The sequence below is a fragment of the Bison bison genome, unplaced genomic scaffold (genome assembly GCF_000754665.1).
Source record: "Bison bison bison isolate TAMUID 2011002044 unplaced genomic scaffold, Bison_UMD1.0 scf7180017864063, whole genome shotgun sequence".
Taxonomy (NCBI): Eukaryota; Metazoa; Chordata; class Mammalia; order Artiodactyla; family Bovidae; genus Bison; species Bison bison.
In genome coordinates this window covers 8,337,169-8,357,225 of record NW_011494635.1, presented here as the reverse complement: position 1 = coordinate 8,357,225, position 20,057 = coordinate 8,337,169, and the positions used below count along the sequence as shown (strand labels likewise).

General features: G+C 44.1%; 1 protein-coding gene across 4 annotated transcripts in view; it reads right to left on the bottom strand.

The window, feature by feature from the left end:
• DIP2C (DIP2 disco-interacting protein 2 homolog C (Drosophila)) overlaps window positions 1-20,057 on the bottom strand; it is a 199,381-nt gene that overhangs the window by 25,739 nt on the left and 153,585 nt on the right. For all 4 annotated transcript variants that reach the window (XM_010836412.1, XM_010836413.1, XM_010836416.1 and 1 more), the window contains 7 exons: window positions 19,395-19,504; window positions 18,071-18,151; window positions 12,449-12,572; window positions 11,850-11,971; window positions 10,880-10,991; window positions 10,682-10,791; window positions 4,825-4,955 (listed from right to left, as the gene is read on the bottom strand). In XM_010836412.1, coding sequence (XP_010834714.1) covers window positions 4,825-4,955; window positions 10,682-10,791; window positions 10,880-10,991; window positions 11,850-11,971; window positions 12,449-12,572; window positions 18,071-18,151; window positions 19,395-19,504 — 790 coding nt within the window. The remainder of the gene's footprint in view (window positions 1-4,824; window positions 4,956-10,681; window positions 10,792-10,879; window positions 10,992-11,849; window positions 11,972-12,448; window positions 12,573-18,070; window positions 18,152-19,394; window positions 19,505-20,057) is intronic.

Below are 20,057 nucleotides of genomic sequence, written 5' to 3'. Positions count from 1 at the left end.
GCATTTTCTTGGCAAAACTGTATTAGTCTTTGCCCTGCTTCATTCTGTATTCCAAAGCCAAATTTGCCTGTTACTCCAGGTGTTTCCTGACTTCCTACCTTTGCATTCCAGTGCCCTATAATGAAAAGGACATCTTTTTTGGGTGTTAGTTCTAAAAGGTCTTGTAAGTCTTCATAGAACCGTTCAGCTTCTTCAGTGTTACTGGCCGGGGCATAGGCTTGGATTACTGTGATACTGAATGTTTTGCCTTGGAAACGAACAGAGATCATTCTGTCGTTTTTGAGATTGCATCCAAGTACTGCATTTCGGACTCTTTTTTTTGACCATGATGGCTACTCCATTTCTTCTAAGGGATTCCAGCCCTCGGTAGTAGATATAATGGTCATCTGAGTTAAATTCACCCATTCCAGGCCATTTTAGTTCACTGACTCCCAGAATATCAACGTTCACTCTTGCCATCTCCTGTTTGACCACTTCCAATTTGCCTTGATTCATGGACCTGACATTCCAGGTTCCTATGCAATATTGCTCTTTACAGCATTGGACCTTGCTTCTATCACCAGTCACATCCACAATATCACATCCACATCCACCATAGTTTGGCCCCAGGTAAATAACAGGGAGGGAACACAGCTCCACCCATCAACAGAAAATTGGATTAAAGATTTACTGAGCATGGCCCCACCCATAAGAACAAAAGGCTCCTCCATCCATGAGATTTTCCAGGCAAGAACACTGGATTGGGTTGCCATTCCCTTCTCCAGGGCATCTTCCCAACCCAGGGCTTGAACCCAGGTCTCCCACATTGCCTGCAGACTCTTTACCATCTGAGCCACCAGGTAATCCAAGACTTCTGAGGATATACTGACAGGTCTCAGTACATCCTGGTCTCAGGATAAAGGATTCTAATACCCCAAACTTTCCTTTGAAAGTTTGCAAATATTTCCTCTGAAATCCTGCTAATGTAAAAGTTTTGTTATTCACATAAGATGCAAAACTGCACATTCCACTGGAGCCCTATGGAAACGTATAAAAATTATTTTCATAGTCATTTATAAAACTCAGTAAGAGGCCATTCCAATAATTGTAACACTCAAAATTCTGTCAATTTTTCTCTAAGATCTGTCCTTCGGAAACTGATTGAGGTCTTTAAGGATCACTTTATAATATGGTGGTTATTTAAGAGATCAAACAGCACAACAGCAAATACATCTGTATTACAATACTGACATCCTAGTCAAACAGCTACTTACTGCAAGTCAGATGGATCCAACAACACTCCTGCACAAATGGAGCCAAGCCCTGCAGTTGTGAAAACACGCTTTTATCCAAAGTTCTTGTATCCGATACAATACTGCAGTGCTTTAAAACCAGTTTTTCCATTTGGTTGAGAAACCGGCATGCCCTACTTGTTCCCTCAATTCTAACCAATCAGCTTTTCGAGAATACACACTTGGGGTCTGAAGAGAAGCCTAGATCTACAGCACACCAGGGCTGCCCCTCACACACACAGGTCCTGTGACTGTGCCTGGAGCTCTCGTCTTCTTTCCAGGGGCCATGAGAGCTAAGGGAGATCCCTGCCCCTGAGCACACCAACACGAGCGGCAGCCCCCAAGTGAACGACTCCTTGGTGTTTAGTGCCATAGGCACCAACGGACCCTCTGCCCTTTGCAATGTGGCACTCCAGAATCAGCCTACAGACCATGTGTGGAATGATCCTGAATTAGAGCTTTCTTTTTAGCTCAGGTGCCAACTTCAATGAGAATCCTCAAGGCAGCATTAAGCAGGAAGAAATAAAAATAATGAAAAATTTACCTCTGCTGAATGGATGTTAAAAGAACAATCCTGGCCAAAATTGGATCAGTGCCAGGTAACAGCCCAAGATCTAACAACCCTGCACATCGTGCACCATACAAGTCATAATTATCCACCAGGAAACACGGCTTGGGAGTTTTCCATGAGCGCTGAATGTTATTCAACCCACTCGTGAATCAGGATGAACTGGACCACCTGAACTAGAACCCCTGCCTGGCTTCTGTTCCAGCTCCAGTTTACACACTTCTCTGTCACCATGGAAACCCATTTTCCAGCACACACCAAGCTCAGTTAACAACACTGGAGTCCTGTGTGTTAGGGAACCAAAATGTACATAAACACCCTATAACGATACACTTCTTAATTATGACAATCTATCGTTTCCATATTGTTATCAGCATTTTCCTTTTAAATCCTGTCATAAGGAGACCCAAAATGAAGAAAACAAAATGCAAATCACCTATTACTAGCTTTCTTAAGAATACACATCAGGATAAAAGATTCGCTTGATCAGACTGCTATGGGCATGAAAAGGTGGGGTCCATGGGGTGGAGTTCAAGGTTGGAGAAACTAAGCACATTTGTGGAAATTAAGCATAGTTTCACCTCTGTCTTCACTTCTGTAAATGGAAGTCAACATTAATAAAAAAGCTATTAAATCCTAATACAGGACAACAGAAAACCTGATTCACCAAGTTTCTACTTGCCTTTTTTTGGTCTCAATCCAACAAAAGTTGATTGCTTGCTGTTTCATTTATTAACCAATACTGAATTCTTGGCACTGTCTATTATACTTTCCAACTTAATAATAGCAGGTTGCTTACAGGGAAGAAATTATTTTCTGCGAAATTCTCAAACCTCAACTATTTCAGTTTAGATCTTAACTTCAAAAAGAACAGAACAATTTAAAAACACTTTGGGAACATTTTCTCCCAGTCTCTGGCCTGTTCCCATTCTCTTGACAGTGCCTTTTGCAGAGCAGAGATAACTGATCTTAATAAAGTCAGTCTGTCAATTATTTCTTTCATGATCAAGCCTTTGGAGGTATGTCAAAAAGTCATCACCAAACCCAAGATTATCTAGATTTTCTTCCAAGTTATCATCTAGTTTTATAGTTTTATGTTTCACATTTAAGTATATGATGTATTTTGATCTATTTTTGAGAAGGCCACAAAGCCTCTGTGTAGAGTGATTTTTTTGCAGGGGGCGGGGATGGATGTCCAGTTGTTCCAACACCATCTCTTGAAAAGGTCATTGTATGGCTGTACTGCTTCTGCACGTCTGTCAAAGCTCAAAGGACTGTACTTACTTGAGTCTGTTTCTGGGCTCTCTACAATACCAAGAGTGAGCTCTGATGTAAATTACAGACTCTGGGATGATAATACATCAAGGTAGGTTCCTAGTTTGTAAAAAACATATGCTCTGGTGGGAGATGCTTATAATGGGGAAGCTGTGCATGTGGGGGTGGGGTGGAACAGAAAATCTCTGCACTTTCCCTTCAATCTTGCTGTGAAGCTAATAGTGCTCTGAAAAAGAAAACCTAAATAAAAAAAATTAAAATAAAAAATGGTTGACCAGGAAAAAAGAGAAAAAATACATTCTGGTAACTAATATAAAGGTATACATTTATAATTCAATGATTTCAGATTATTAATTTGATAAAACATACAAAGAATTGATAACTCTCACAATTTGGGCACCCTGAGCAAGGCAGTTGTACAACTCAGGATAACACATGTCGCCCTGTGGTGTCACACTAGCCTCCTGAATGGGCAGGGAAGGGTCTGTGCCATATACCTCAGTTACTTCAAGGAAAGGAGTTTTCTTTTAAAACAAAACAAGTTTTACTTAGGTATAATTTGCATATCATATATCCAACCATTTGAAGCACAGAATTAGAAGAACTTTGACAAATTTGCAGAGTCATACAATGCTCACCACAATGCAGTCTAGAACACTTCCATCACCCTGACACAAAACTGGCAAAACACAGTCCATGTGAAGCTGGCTGCTGGGCCCTGGTGTTTGTTATAGCATTTCTACACACTTAAAATACTTGCATATATTTGAAAATGTTAATAAAAAGTAGCACACTATATTAGAAAATAAAATCTGAAAGACTATATGCCAAAATGCTAATAGTGTATTTAGTGGAATCACCCTGATAGCTCAGTTGGTAAAGAATCTGCCTGCAATGCAGGAGAACCTAGTCTGAGTCCTGGGTTGGGAAGATCCGCTGGAGGAGGGTTAGGCCACCTACTCCAGTATTCTTGGGCTTCCTTTGTGGCTCAACTGGTAAAGAATCTGCCTGCAATGCAGGAGAACTGGGTTGGGAAAGGGAAAGGCTACCCACTCCAGGATTCTGGCCTGGAGAATTCCATGGACTGTATAGTCTATGGGGTTTGCAAAGAGTTGGGCACAACTGAGCGACTTCAACTTTTTTTCACTTTCACTAGGTTGTATACTTATGGAAAGCTTAATTTTCTTCTTAATATTATTTTGTGTTTTCTAAAGTTTCTACGATGAACATGTATGTACAATTAGAGAAAAATGCCAATAAACATTCATTCTTTCCATACATACTGTTGATACCTGCCAGGAGGGGAGAGGAGCCTGCTCCCAGCATCCCCCAACTAGAGTCAGGGAGAAGCTGAGGAGGAAAGAGCCTGGATGCCCCTGGTCACAGTTCTAGGCCTGGGACATATGCAAAGATTTGGAGCTATAAGAAGCAAGCCCAAGGTCTGGGAGTTGCTTGGAAAACAGGTTCCCAACAGACAGCTTCTCAGAGCGGACCCAGATGCTGTCTCTGTTAGTTTCAGCAAATTTTACAGAGACTAACTTTCCAGACGCTGGACAGTGTGGCTACCTGGCTACCAGCATGCAGAGCCAAGCTGAGAGGGAGCCACATCCTGCAGGCAGCCCCCTCCCATGAGCAGGTCTGAGCTCACAGGTGATCTGAAAAAGCATGCATGATTATTACTTATATCATAGAGATACAGAGAAAACTCACCTACAGAGGCACCACAGGACAAACCCAAGTCCACAGTAAGGGTCCAAGCAAATGGCCACTTCTCTCGAGGGGTAGAGCTCACACTGCAGCTTAATAGAACGGCAGAAGGCACTGGTGGCTGCATGAGACATCTGCAAGACAGCAAGGCTGTGTCAGGCGCCAGAGCTGCAGCCCAGCCTCAGGACTCTTGCACCACCACAGGCTGCACAGAACGCACTGGACCAGACACCAATGCTAAGGGTGGTTTCAGACAGGACAATTGTAGCCAAGCTCTGGTTCCGTTAGGAGAGGGTAGGCTGTGGGTTCTCAATAGTCTTCCCGTTTTCAGTGAGTAAGCCACAAGCAAAATTTCCTGGTCTAGTAACTCTAGCCCATGAGGTCAGGACGTCTTGCATTTGAATGGTGGCTTCGACTGCGACCCCACCACAGCCTGTACAGTACATGGGGACATGTGACCAATCATGTGCCCTCTCCAGGCAGAGACAACACCTGACTCGTGCTTCACCTCCAGACCCAGCCCTGCACCTGTCATGCAGCAGAGGGACCAGCAGAGCACATTGGACGCACAACTCCTGTTGGTAAAGATTCGCTGAAGGTCACACCCATTTGTGCAGTGAGATAAGCTTGTCATTTGACTGAAACCCAAGTCCAGTCTCAGCATAGCTACAGTTAAGAGTTTCTTTAAAGGCAGCAGCCAGTCCCACAACAGTCAGTATGGAATGTGAATTCTTTTAAAATACAGAAAAATTATATCTAATAACATCAATTTTCACAGATGCTTTCTAGCCAAACTAATCTAAGAGGAACAGGAAAGTAAAAGCAGCCCAGAAAACTTAACCAACTTCATGGTCTTAGACACTTCTCAAGTTAGTGTGGAGTGCACATCACCCAGAGCTGAACTGTAAAAGGGACCAGCGCAGAGCATCTGGGCAGAATTTGACAGGGATCCTACATGCTAGGACGGAAGGCCCTCACTCCTGGTGTGTCTCATCTCTTTTCCCAAGCTGGCTAATAAAAGCTCTTGGTCATCTGATTGGATTTCTCTGAATGTTACTGATGCTTCTTGAAAAAGAACAACAAAGTCAGAGGACTCACCCTTTCTGATTTAAAAACTTAGTAGAAAGCTACTGTAATCAAAACAGTGTGGTAGTGGCATAAAGACAGACACAGAGAAAAACAGAATCGAATAGATAGCCCAGAAATAAAACCTCACATACATGGTGAAATGACTTTAAAAATTTTTTTCATTAATTTATTTTTCCCTAGACTTCACATACAATTGACTGATTGATTGAGGTATAAATGATCTACATCATTATGCTAGTTTCAGGTACACAACATATATATGTGTATGTCTTACAAAATGATCACCACAGTAAGTCTAATGAAGAGCGCTACTAAGATTTACTCTCTTACCAACTTCCAAGTACGCAACACAGTACACTATTAACTACCATTTCCATGCTGTACAATACATCCACAGCCCTTATTTATAACTGGAAGCCTGTACCTTTTGGCTCCCTGCACCTGTTTTTGCCCATCACCAATCTGTTTTCTCTATGAGCTTGGTTTTTAAAAAAAAATATTTCACATATAAGTGAGATCACATAGCATTTGTCTTTCTGACTTAGCATGATGTCCTTCAGGTTCACTCATGTTGTTACAAATGGCAGAATTTCCTTCTTTCTAGTGGCTGAATTATACTGCACTGTGTGCTTATAGATGGTGTGGGTGAGTGGGCAGGCATGTCTCATTTTTCTTATCCATTCATCTGCCAACGGACACTGATATTGTTTCCATATCTTGGCTATTGTAAAATAATGCTCTATGAACACTGGGGTGCAGACATCTTTCTGAGTTAGTGTTTTTATTTTCTTCAGATCAATACCCAGAAGTGGAATTTTTGGATAATATGGTAGTTTTATTTTTAACTCTTTGAGGAACCTCTACATTGTTTTTCATAGTGGCTACACCAGGTTACATTTCCACCAACAGTGCACAAGGGTTTCTCTTTCTCCACACCCTCATCAACATGTTCTCTCTTGTCTTTTTGATGATGGCCATCCTGACAAGTGTGAAGCGATAGCTTACTGTGGTTTTCATTTGCATTTCCCTGATGATTAGTGATGCTGAGCATATATTCTTGTACCTGTTGTCCATCTGTATATCTTTTTCAGAAAAATGTCTATTTACATCCCCTGCCCATTTTTAAGCAATTGTTTTTCTGCTCTTAAGTTGTACGGGTTCTTTACATATTTTGGATATTAACCCATTATCAATATGTGGTTTGCAAATATTTCCTCCCGTTCACTAGGTTGCCTTTTCATTGGTTGGTTTCCTTTGCTGTGCAAAAGCTTTTGGTTTGATGTAGTTCCACTTGCTTAACTTTTGTTTCCTTTGCTATTGATGTCAAACTAAAATCTCCAAGACCGATGTCTAGGAGCTGACCCCTATGTTTTCTCCTAGAAGAGTTATGGTTTCAGGTCTTATGTTCAAGTCTTTAATTCACTTTGAGTTCATTTTTACAGACGCAGAAAATTGTTCCAGTTTCATTCTTTAGCATGTGGCTGTCCAATCCTCCAAGCACATTTACTTAAAGTCTGTTCTTTCCCATCGCATATTCTTGGCTCCTTTGCCATAAACGAGTTAACACTGTATGTGGGTTTATTTCTGGGCTATTCTGTGTCACTGGTCTTTGTGTCTGTTTTTGTACCAGTACCATACTGTTGGCATTACTGTAGCCTTATAATGTCAGTGAGCATGATGCCTCCAGCTCTGATCTTTCCCAAGATGGCTTTGGCTATTTGGGTCTTTTGTGGTTTCATACTAATTTTTAGAATAGTTTGTTCTATTTCTGTGAAAAATGCCATTGGAATTTTGATAGGGACTGCAACGAACCTGTAGATTGCTTTGGGTAGTATGGACATTATAACAATATTAATTATTCCAATCCAAAAGTATGGAATATCTTTCATTTGCCCTTTTCAATTTATTCCATCAATATTTTACAGTTTTCAGTATATAGATCCTTTACTTCCTTGGTTAAATTTATTCCTAGGTATTCTTTTTGATGCAGTTGTAAATAAAACTGTTTCCTTAATTTCTCTTTCTGCTATTTTATTATTAGTGTACAGAAATACAACAGATTTCTCTGTATTGATTTTGTTATCTTGTACTTTACTGAATTATTTATTGTAAGTTTTCAGTGGAGTTTTTAGTGTTTTCTATACAAAGCATCATGTCATCTGCAAATAGTGACAATTTTAATTCTTCCTTTCCCAACTGAGATGCCTTGTATTTCTTTTTCTTGCCTAATTTCTCTGCTTAGGACTTCCAACACTATACTGAACAAGAGTGGCTTCCTGATCTGAGAAGAAATCTTGCCTTTTCTCTGGAAATCTTTCAACCTCTCACTCTCGAGCATGATGCTAACTAAGTGGGGGTGATCAAATGTATTTTTGATAAGAATGCCAAGACCATCCAATGAAAGGACAGTCCTTTCAACAAATGGTGCTTGGAAAACTGGATATCCACATGCAAAAGAATTAAGCTACACTCTTAACCTAATACCATAAACAAAATTAACAGAAAATGGATCAAAGTTCTAAATTTAAGACCTAAAACAATACAACTTGTAGAAGAAAACATGGGACGTGGGACAAAAGTTTACTACACTGGATTTGGAAATGCTTTCTTGGATAGGACACCAAAGGCACTGGTTAAAAAAAAAAAAACAGACAAAATTAGACTTCATGAAAACTAAACAATTTTCTGCATCAAAAGGCACTATCCATAGAGTAAAAGAGGCTTCCCTTGTAGCTCAGTTGGTAAAGAATCTGCCTGCAATATAGGAGACCAGAGTTCAGTCCCTGGGTTGGGAAGATCCCTTGGAAAAGGAAATGGCAACCCACTCCAGTATCCTTACCTGGAAAATCCCATGGACAGAGGAGCCTGGTGGGCTGCAGTTCATGGGGTTGCAAAGAGTTGGGCACGACTGAGCAACTAACACTTACATAGAGTAAAAGGGCAACTCAAAGAATGGGAGAGAATATCTGCAGACCATGTAACTGATAAGGGTATCAGAGAACTTCTAAAACTCAACACCAATAAGAAAACTATCAATTCAAAGTCAGCAAAGGAGTTGAATAAACATTTCTCCAAAGAATACACACCAAGAGGTGCTCAGTATCATTAATCCTCAGAGAAATGCAAATCAAAATTACAGTGTGATCTACCTCACATACATTAGGAAGGCCACTTCAAACAAACAAACAAACAAAAAGGAAATGCCCAGGGAGTTCCCTTGTGATTTAATCATCAGGGTTCCAGACTTTCACTGCCATGGCCCAGGTTCAATCGCTGGTCAGGGAACCAAGATCCTACAAGCCATGAGGCTCAGCCACAGAAAAAGAAGACATTCAAAAGAGAAAAACCAACAGAAAATAAATTCCAAGTGTTGGCAAGAATGTACAGAAACTGGAAACTTTGTGCATCACTGGTGAGAAGGTAAAGTAGGACAGTTACTGCAGAAAAGAGTATGGCAATTCCCTCCCAAATAAAAGTAAAATTACCCTTTGACCCAACAATTCAACTCCTGGATACATATTTTAAAGAGTTAAAGGCCATGTTTCAGAGAGATATTTATACACCCCATGCTCAATGCAGCATGATTCACAATAGCTAAAATGTGAAAGCAACTCAAGTATCCATTGAAAAATGAATGGATAAGCAAAATGTGGTAAACACATACAGTGAAATCTTAATGCAACCTTAAAAAGGAATTTTGATATATACTTCAACATGGATGAACCTTGAAGAAACTATGCTAAGTGAAATAAGTCAGACACAAGAAGACATATATTGTATGATTCTACATAAACATGGTACTGCTGCTGCCGCTAAGTCGCTTCAGTTGTGTCCGACTCTGTGCGACCCCAAAGACAACAGTCCACCAGGCTCCCCTATCCCTGAGATTCCTCCAGGCAAGAATACTGGAGTGGATTGCCATTTCCTTCTTCAATGCATGAAAGTGAAAAGTGAAAGTGAAGTTGCTCAGTTGTGTCCGACTCTTAGCGACCCCATGGACTGCAAACAAGGTACTAGAACAGTCAAAATTGCAGAGACAGAAAGCTGGCAGGTAGAGGCGAGTCTCAGTTTAGAAGATGAGTTATGGAGGTGAGTGCTGCTGAGAGCAGCACAGAACTGTGAATGAATTTAATACCACTGAACCACACACTTGAATTGGTTAAGTGGTAAGTGTGTGTTACATGTATTTTACTACAAATACAAAATTGGAAAAAAAAATTAAGCAAGAGAACTGAAAATTATGCAAGCTCAGCAATCAGACGAATACTAGGTGCAGGGCTTCCTGAGGCTAGAGAACTCAACGGTATCTTGATGAGGACCCTGCCTAACCTAGGAGAGTCCTAACTCAGGTGACACACGTACTAGTTCCTTTTTTTGATGGGAAAAAGCAACAGCAACAAGCAGCGTTCTGGCCTGTTACAATGAGACCTGTGTTAAAAATGCAAGGAACTCCTGTGCACAGAGTTTTATAATAGAATACTGGGATCTGAGAACCAGCAAGAAAGGAAAACATAGGCAGTTTCTTTATCAGGGGCTGGTGAAGCTGTGGTTATACACAAAAACACTGTTTGAACATTTGGAAAGAATCAGTCAGCCTAGCTAACTACTGAAATGGTCACGCATTTTATAGCTTGACCAGAACACACACGTATGCATATACCTCTCTCCGTGTTTCGATGCCAGGCCCCACCAGAGCCCTATACACATAAGAATGAAAATTAAGCATCACTCTATGGCCTGCTAACTGCACACTGCTCAGATTGTTTCTCACCTTCACTCCAGCTAGCATCCCGGTTGTGGACACACTGAAATCAAGATAAGCTAGAGTGTCTGGGTTGGAAGGTTTGTAGATCTGGGCAGGCCGCTTCTTTGGCAAATCATCTGGAGAGGAAAACAAGCTGTTAGCATCTCTGACTTAGTGGAAAAGCAGATGAGCAAACAGACATTTTTGGTGAGTTTGAGAACCAACCTGTGTCTAGTATAGGTGGCCAGGCCCTGACATCCACCGCCGCAGCTGCCTCCCTGGACCGTAACAATTTACAGATCAGTTGTGTTGTCATCAGACAGGCAGAACGGCTCACCTGAGGGTCAGAGAACAAGGCACGGAGAGGAGGAGGGTAAAGGACAGGGGACTATGCCTGCTTGTGTGCCAGCTGTGTACCACGTGGAAGCTGTGTAGCTCCAGGGTAGGCTGCGTGCACAGCCGCCTCATTCAGGGCCAACGGAGGTCCATGTGACTGGGAATCTGACCACAGACCACATGAGCAGAGCTCGTGCGGACTGAGGCCCTGGCAATTACTAGAGCTGAGTGGTGTCAACTGTGTGGCCGTCACCTCAGAAAGCACCACCCAAACTACCCACTCTCACCACACCCTCCCCATCCTCCAGAAATGCTCACTCTCCACACACAGCCTCAGCACTTACTGCCACAGTGACAACCCTGAAGGTCCTCTGACACAACTACAAACAAGTATTTATTTGTGATGCCCCTTGGGGTTCCTCCTCTAAGGGGAAAAACTTACCCTAATCCTCTTAAACTTCACCAGACAAAAATAAAAATAAAAAAAGTTAAAACAAACTATACTTTCAAGAAGGAACAGGCTGCTTTTCAGTCTTGAGGAAAGAAACGTTAAAATGTCTGACTTTTCCACTCCTCTTGGTTTGTTCCTTGGGCTGGTGGGGAATTGCCCAGTGTCCAGAGAGGTGCCCTCTCTAGGGAGTGAATTTGATTCCCACGCATTGTGGCAAAACTGCTCTCTAGCCCCTAACTCTACGCACAAGTTGCTATCTTGATTCCAGAACAAAACAGCAAGCTCCTAGAACAAAGAGGCTGGACCCCCTCCACCGCTGGGACTACAGTCACCCACACCAGCCCCGGAGCCCAGGCTCTGTAGTTTATAAGCCCAGCACTCGGGCCAGACCCTGCAGGCAGCCATTACCTCCACGATCATCTTCACGGTGGGCAGCGTGGTGGCGATGTTCTGTGGGTGTGGGGGACGGACGGTGATGGGCACGCAGCCTGCATACAGGCAGCCATAGAATGCAGCGATGAGATCTATCCCTGCACAGAGAGAGGAGCAGTCTTCAGTGAGACTCAGCAGCAGGACAACCAACCTGGAGCAACCAGGCAGGCACGGGGCCGCCCCCACACGTCTGTCAGACTTCAGGGACAGCCCCCCAGCAGCCCCGTTCTCTCAGGCACAGGAAGCCAACGCAGCCCAGAGGCTTCACTGCTGTCATCCCTCTAAGGAGTCTTTAAACTCAACTTCCTGATTATCCACTCAGTGGTCAAGTATTTAACTACTGATTAAATGAACTGCCTCAGATAGCTAATAAAGTTTGATACAAAAGTCTCTGAAATACCAATTTGTCTGTGCCCCTATCATCAGTCATACAGCACGCAGCACGCAGTCCACCCTGTGAGCCAGGCCGGGGTCGGGGCCCATTTTGGTGGTAATACAGCAAGGCCATTGAGCACCGATGGGTGTGATGCAGGGTCCCTCAGGCACGGGCTGGTCTGCACAACCCCGTTTCTTACCTGGTGGGTAGACCAGGGCGACGTGGTCCCCGTCCTGCAGGTGTCCCCTCTCCATCAGCATCACGGCTATCTTCTCAGCCCGCTTGTGCAGCTGGACACACGTCAGCGAGTTTGCTATTGTGCCCTGAGTATCACAAGAACAAATGGGTATGATGTTTTTTAATATCACAGCTTTGAGATGCCTTTTGTATACCATACAACTCACTGATTTAAAATGTACAATTAAGTGGATGTATCTGCAGAGTTGTGTGACCCCCACCACAGCCGGCTTCAAAACATTTTCGTTACCCCCTCAAAAGACCGCCCACCACTGGCATTCTGCTCTCCTCTCCTCCCCAGTAGCTAGGAAGTACAACACCAAAGCTGACTCCAGATACATCTGCATTAACAAGAAACATTTTAAAAACAATTACTGGACATGAAAAAACAGCTAAAAGTATAAAACAAAATCAATCTAGTAATTTGGGGACTTATGTGTAATTGTCGTGGGCAATAAGAAATTAATCATAAATCTGGAGGATCTGAACTATGAAAAATAGGACTAATTGAAACTTTTTAAAAAAGGCTACATCAAAAGTCAAGGAGGTCAGAAAACAAACAAACCAACTCCCAGAAAAGCAACCATCCAAACAAACAAACAAACAAACAAAGGAAAAATGGGAATTGTCAAATTCATTTAATGTAGACTTTTAAATACGCGGGAACAAATAAACACATTTGGATTGAAAAGTACCTTAAAAAACACTGAGGATGAAAATCAGTAGCAAAACAGGTACTAAGAGATATCAAAATACATGACATTTACTCTTTATTTATAAAAGCAAGAATAAACTATAAACATACAACTTATCCAAAAAAGTTTCCCTTGAGGATTCACTTTTTATTTGCACATATTCCCAGGTAAGAGGAGATCACTGTCTACAGCTATTTAAAAACTGCTGTATCATCAATTCCGACTTAAAAGGGATGAACGGGAGAAGGACCTCTCCTTACACTAAGTGCAAACTTGACAGGAGTGTTGGGTGAGGAAGACCCTGAAGCTGGACACAGGATGGTGGGCACCAGGAGCCTGATGCATCTGTTGAGGTGGGGAGTTTCCAAGGACAGTGACATGAAGAAGCCTGTCCACAGGGAGGTGGTGAGAGCAGCTGGTGTGTGGGAGGAGAAACGTGGACAGGAGAGACCACAATCTTTGGGGCCGTTAAAGGATATGGGTGACCTGGTGACTTGAAGTGTGTGAAGAGACACTAGAAATGCCACCCAAGCAGAACATCTGCACGGGGTGTGTGGGATCCAGTGAGATGTGAACCCTAAAAGGATATATATACCAGCGGCCAGCATTTGCCCAAAACACTCACGAGATCATTGATGGCCTGGGGCACATAGGCCGGTGGAAAAGGGGGGCCATCCAGACAGCTGCCAGGCAGACTCAGGCCCCTTCCTGCTGAGACCAGCCTCCCCCACAGTGGGGCTATGCTTACCATTCTCTGAATTGAACTTACTCATCCCAAATATTTTCCTTAATCATCTTCCTTGTGAGGAAAGTTAAAAAATAAACAGAAAAAGACACAGAAAGTGGAAGAGCCAGAGAGCAGAATGTGGCAAAGCCGGGTAAACACAGAAAGACCTACGAGGCTGGTGTCTGGGATCCAGCTGAAATCTGAGAACTGGTGCCTTTGCAGCTGGACCAGTCCTCTGAGCAATCACTCCTGTGCAACACATGTGTGCACATGAACCAAAACATATCCCTCTTCACCCAACAGTCCTGCGAGCTCTTCAAAGTGAAGATGGGGCACCAGCCCCCAGCACACCGAGGTGAGGCCCACACCACCACCCCCAACCCCCCACCATGAGCCCCCATGCTTCCATGCCAGCTGTCCTGGAGGAATGCCAGCACTGCACTCCTGGCTGTGGCCAGGGACCAGTTGAGTTGCTGGTGGGGCGGCAGTACCAACTGGGGACTCCCACCACCACCCTGCTGCCTGTGCTGGTCCATAGCAGGTCTTATCTTAAGAAGCGAGCATTCGGGGATTGAGCTGTTAAAACTCTTTCAACTGCTCTTCTTTGAGTTATCCAAAGAGCCAGTGCTGATCCCCTATCAGTATCAGCTTTCCGGTCACATAACAAAGCCTTATAATATGCAAGAAGCACCGATGACTCACGAGTAGCTGAACGCTCTGACACTGGTTCTGAGAACATCCATCTCCAGATGCTTCAAAATGGTGAGATTTACTTGCATTCTGTCCTTCAGCAATCTTCGCCACTGCTTCAAAATACCCTTTCTCACCCACAGGGTTTACATCAGACCTGGGGCCCCTTGTGGCAAGCTGGTGCCAATACACCCAACACAGCCTCCCCCCGCCCAGGTCTCTGCCTGCAGGCTCAACATTGAGAGAGTATCACAGGACACAGGCTTTGGCCAGCCCCACACCATGCAACATCACTTGCCATGGGGCCCTTCACCTCAGGAGAAAAGCTAGTTTTCAATCACGCATTTCATTTTCCAAAGCGCTCACTGTGACAAAAAATAAAACGCCATTTATCTTCAGGTCAGTGGTTAGCTGGCATCCTCATCAACATTCATGGAAAAAGGTGGGTTTTCAGTACAGAAACCCACCGCATAAGAAGGTTCTAGGAAAAGGTACATCACAGAAAATTAGGGCTGACTTTCCGTGAAAGAGGTTTTGGCTGGTATCATAACAAAACGGCAATGCAGGATGATCCACCACCCAGTTGCTACTCTGAAGACAACGATTTCAGTGTGGGTAACTGTAAACATGGCACAACTGCAAAGTTTTACATTAAATTAAATAATGACAAGTAAAAACATACTCAGGAATGAAGAAAAAGCCAAAAATGATTCACATTTTAAAATGTAAAAAAAGTTAAAAGCGTTGGCTGGTGTTTCTCTTTAAAAAGTAACAGATGCTCTTTGTATGTAAGTTCCAAGAACATAAGTCCTTCCCCATTTGCAGTGAAATGAATCCTCACTTCTGCCTACAAGCCTAGCACAACAGCTCCGACACTATGGACTACGATGCCGTGGAGGAGGGCATACAAATGAGTGCTGTGGGCAGTAAACAGGTGGCACGACGCAGCTGGGACCTGCAACAACTGAGGGGCCATCCGGAATGGAGGATGCCTGGAAGCGGCCTGAGGCCCCACATTGGAAGGACAATATTTGGGGATATTGAGCAAAACATATTAATAGAATGAATTTTAGCTGTTTCTTCTCACCTTTTCAAAATTTTGCTTTCAGAAAATATTAAACTGTGCATTTGGCTTATGCTGATTTCTACTGGATGGTGCTGAGCTAGAAGGCTGGGTGAATGGAAATTCCACTGTGACCGCCATGGAGAGGATGGTCCTGACCTGCGGCTCAGATTGAACACCTATGCTGAGTGCGCACAGGGCTCTGGGAGGATGGGGATGAGCGCAGACACCAACTCCCTGCTGACCCATCCAGCTCTGTGGATGTAGCTGCTGCCACATCAGAAGGCCTGGGAGACAGAAGGAAGGAAGGCCTCCTGTCTGAAGGAAGGCTACTACCGTGGGCCATGCTGTCCCCACGCTGACCTGAAGTAAGATAACACATGGGCTTGATCTCCACAACTCACCCCTTCGAGAATATGACTCATTTCTGGTGAACACATTTCCCCAATGACCTCGTGTCTGGCCACAGCAAAGGACTGTGAACTCAGGATCTGGGAATGGGGACACAGTTGACCTGTCCAGCACACTGCCAGCCCCCAAGTGATATGTAGCTGGACCAGCTGTTTCTTCCTGCTGACCGGACTACAGTCTACCAATACAACCAAATCATTTCTGAATCTTTGTGTCTGTGACAGCAATGAAACTTCCTCTCACCCAGAGCTCTGGAAGGGTCACCCTCAGGGAGCTCAGGGAAGGGGCTCCGAAGAGGAGTTCCTCCCGAAGCTGAAGCCAGGCTGGATAAGGCTCCAGCTCCAGTGGCCCCTCTGGAGGTGCTGCTGGGAACCACCAGACACCACAAGAGATGCTGCAGAAAAAAAGGAGTCACCAACAGTCTCCAGGAGAAATGCCAGGGCAGAGGACAAAGAAAGTCAGAAGCAATGATTACAGAGTAACTGGGACACAACCATGCACCAGTGCCAGAAAAGCAGCCTTATCTGTGTTTACAGGCTGAGGCAGAGCCAAGGGAGAAAGATGAATGCAGCAGGCAGGCTGGCTTCAGATCAGACACAAGGCTCCTGGTAACCGTATCCCTGGGCTCATGCCCCATGTGCACCGATGGGCCCTGAGCCAAGAGAGTTAATCCTACGAAGAGGGTCCAAGTGTAGGCACCAAACGGCAGGGACAGCAAGCGTTCCTCACAGAAGCTGGGGAGCGGGAGGGCTTTCTAAGGCTCTTCCTGGGGTCGGTCTGAACAGACACAGTGAACAAGAACTGCTGAGGTCAGCTCAGCATGCAGGGTCAAGATGAGCGGAGTCAGAGGAGGACCAGAGGTACTTCTACAAACTAAATCACTGCGAAACTGGTCTGCAGCTGGATGTCCAACTTACAGATTTAGGGAGGGACTTACATAGTTGGCATTTCCTTTCACTGTCCTTAACTGATTGCTCTAAGTGACAAGAGGCACCTTTGTGCACAAAGATTGTGATATTTTGCATCTCTGAAGAGCTATAATGTCTTAAAGTTGCAAGCATCCACACTAGTCAAGAAGACCTAACTAAATCTAGTTTTCAGGCTTTATTTCCAGAGTAAACAAAAACAGGTGTATTTTAAGACTTCTGCATTTACTGCTCATTGTCAGTACTATTTGCTTGTGCATTTAAGGCCTTACTCTTAAGTACTATTATGGAGCACAATCTGATGACTTACTTTTCTAATGAGAAATGTAAATGTGAACCTTAATTACAAAAATTATTTTCACTCCTAAGAATGAAAGCCTATAACTAAAACATGACTTTTTACCAAAAAAAAAAAAAAAAGGTAGTTAAATAATAAAAAGAAACATAAATACCTCTCAGATCCACAACTGTTCTCTATTGTAGACATTCTCCACTCATTTAGGGGGAGATACTGCAAAAATATTGCTAAAATATATACATACACAAGTATATGTGTATACATACACACATGCTATATATATGTGTGTGTGTATATATATAAGTACGTAAGTATATACATATATAAATGTATGTGTGTATATATACAACTGATGGCTCAGCAGGTAAACAATCTGCCTGCAATGCAGAAGACATAGGAGACATGGGTTTGATCCCTGAGTTGGGAAGATCCCCTGGAGGAGGAAATGGCAACTCACTCCAGTATTCTTGCCTGAACAATCCCATGGAGAGAGGAGCCTGGAGGGCTACAGTCCAAAGGGTTGCAGAGAGTCAGACACAACCAAGCGACTAAGCACATGTACACACACACACACGCACGCACACGCACGCACACACTCAAACCCTTATATTAAAAAGTGACCTTTCTTAGGTAAAAGGTCTCAATCAAAATAGCAACAAACAAACAAAAGGATTCAGGTAAGATGGAGAAGGGTTTTAGTGGAGAGTATGGAACAGCAGCATGAAATCATGGCGCGCACACAGGCAACACCAGGGTACACGGGTGGGGCCTCACCCTACAGTTGAGCAGCGTGTACAGCACGTGGTCAGGGGTGGTCTGCGCCCTCCACTGCAGGACCTCCGAGAGGAACAGGAACTGGAACAGAGCACAGCTGTTAGGTCCAGACCATCCTGGGCATTTGGGCTGGCCTCAGCATCTAACAGTAGGGTCTGTCAGTGCCTTAAGTCGGGAGAGGATAATCTCTGACAAATATAATCAACAGGATAAGCAGGCGTTTACAATGCTTTCCTGGCAGTGACTGGAATTCACTGTGCGTGATTCAGACCCAGCAATTGGAGGGCTGGGGCCGTGCCACCACGAGGGAAGGCCTCTGAAATCTGCCCAAGGATGGGAAGATGCCATTCCCCTTATAGACAGAGTAGTCGACACAGAAACATCCCTTCTCCTGGGGCTTCCACAAGTTTTAACAATGATTTCTGGGGGCTGCAATGATAGACTCAGATCTACCCTGTTTCAAAAATGGGCTCTCTTAAATTTGCTGTGTTTACAGTGGTCAACTCTGAAGGCAAGCAACAGCCCTGAGATCACACAGATCACATGTACCCACTAACATGTCTGCAGTAACAAGGACAGCCCTGTTTCATGACACCGACACAGCAATTGCCACATTTAATCCATTTTATGATAGAAATGCAGTGTGAGGTGTGGAACATGCTCATCAAGTACTTTCTTTGAACATGTTACTACATGTTACCAGACTGGCAACATCTTAAATGGCTGATTTTGTCATATTTCCTTGGAGCCCACAGAGTGGGACCACCTTTTGGTGAATCACCAGAGTTCTCCAGCTGAATGCTATAACAGGGACTTGCAGCTGCGTGGGACAAACTGTGTCTCTAGTGCTTATGTGGAGTGGGGCCCAAATATTCCTCCTACAACTCCCAATGCTGCTTTAAGAATGTCTGGCTTTTAAACCTGGGTTTTGAATTGACACTTCCTTGAACTGCAAAGATCCAAAGACTGAAACCTCACTATAAGGTGGCCGTGAGGCAGTGTGAGTGTCCAATCAGGGCTGGTGGATAACCAGGAACAAGTGTGCAGGGAACACCAAGACAGGATAGGGACTGCAGATGCTGGCTTCAGGCCTGCTGGTCATGGGCTGCATCACCTACCCATTTCTGTGCCACGTGAGGAGTCCTAAAACACTGCACCCCAGCAAACACGCTTTCCTTACAAGATTACAGGAGGGTCTTGCAGGGAGACAGGAAGAAAGGCCATCAATGCTAACACTGGGCTGGCAGAGAAGGCAAGTGGGAGTCGGTAACACCTGTGACACAGCATCTGGGCAGGAGTGGAGAGGAACCGGGCAAGCTCTCACCTTCCGGGCCTGGTCATTGTCTTCTATCTGGCCCAAGTCTCTGCCACTGGCCTGTGCGATCCTCTTCCCAGACACCAGGTTCCCCACCATCACAGAGGCAGGGCCGATCTCTGCAAAGCAGCAGCAGCACGCACATGAGGGAGATACATGAGGTAGGACACGAGCGAAGTTCCTGAAAATATGACTTCCCAATTCAGGAAGGAGCTTACTCTGATTTCCTTTCAAAGATGTGACTTTGAAAAGCCTGATTAGAACAGGGTTTCAAGTAAGTCACTACCATGAAAACAAAGACAAACAGGAGCAAACTTCAAGTGAGGGGGCACAGAAATAAAGCTTTCAGCATCTCCCCTAAGCACCCTCCCAGGCCACTGCCTTTGTTCGCTGGTGAAGGGCATTCAGTATTTTGCTGGAAAAAACTAGCTTTTTGATGATAGAGAGCCACATAACCTTCATTATTTAACAAGAACAGATGAGAGGCACCAGATACCATTAGAGCATCCTTCCTTAAAACTGTCAGTTACATGAAGCTGTGCCGTCCACGTTGCTTCAGAGTGGTGTGGATGCCCTGGCACTACTCAGTACCCGAGAGGCAGGTGACCAGCCGGTTCTCAGAGCCCACTCATGGGGTCACACTTCCCTGTCCAGAGTTCCCAGTCATCCGGC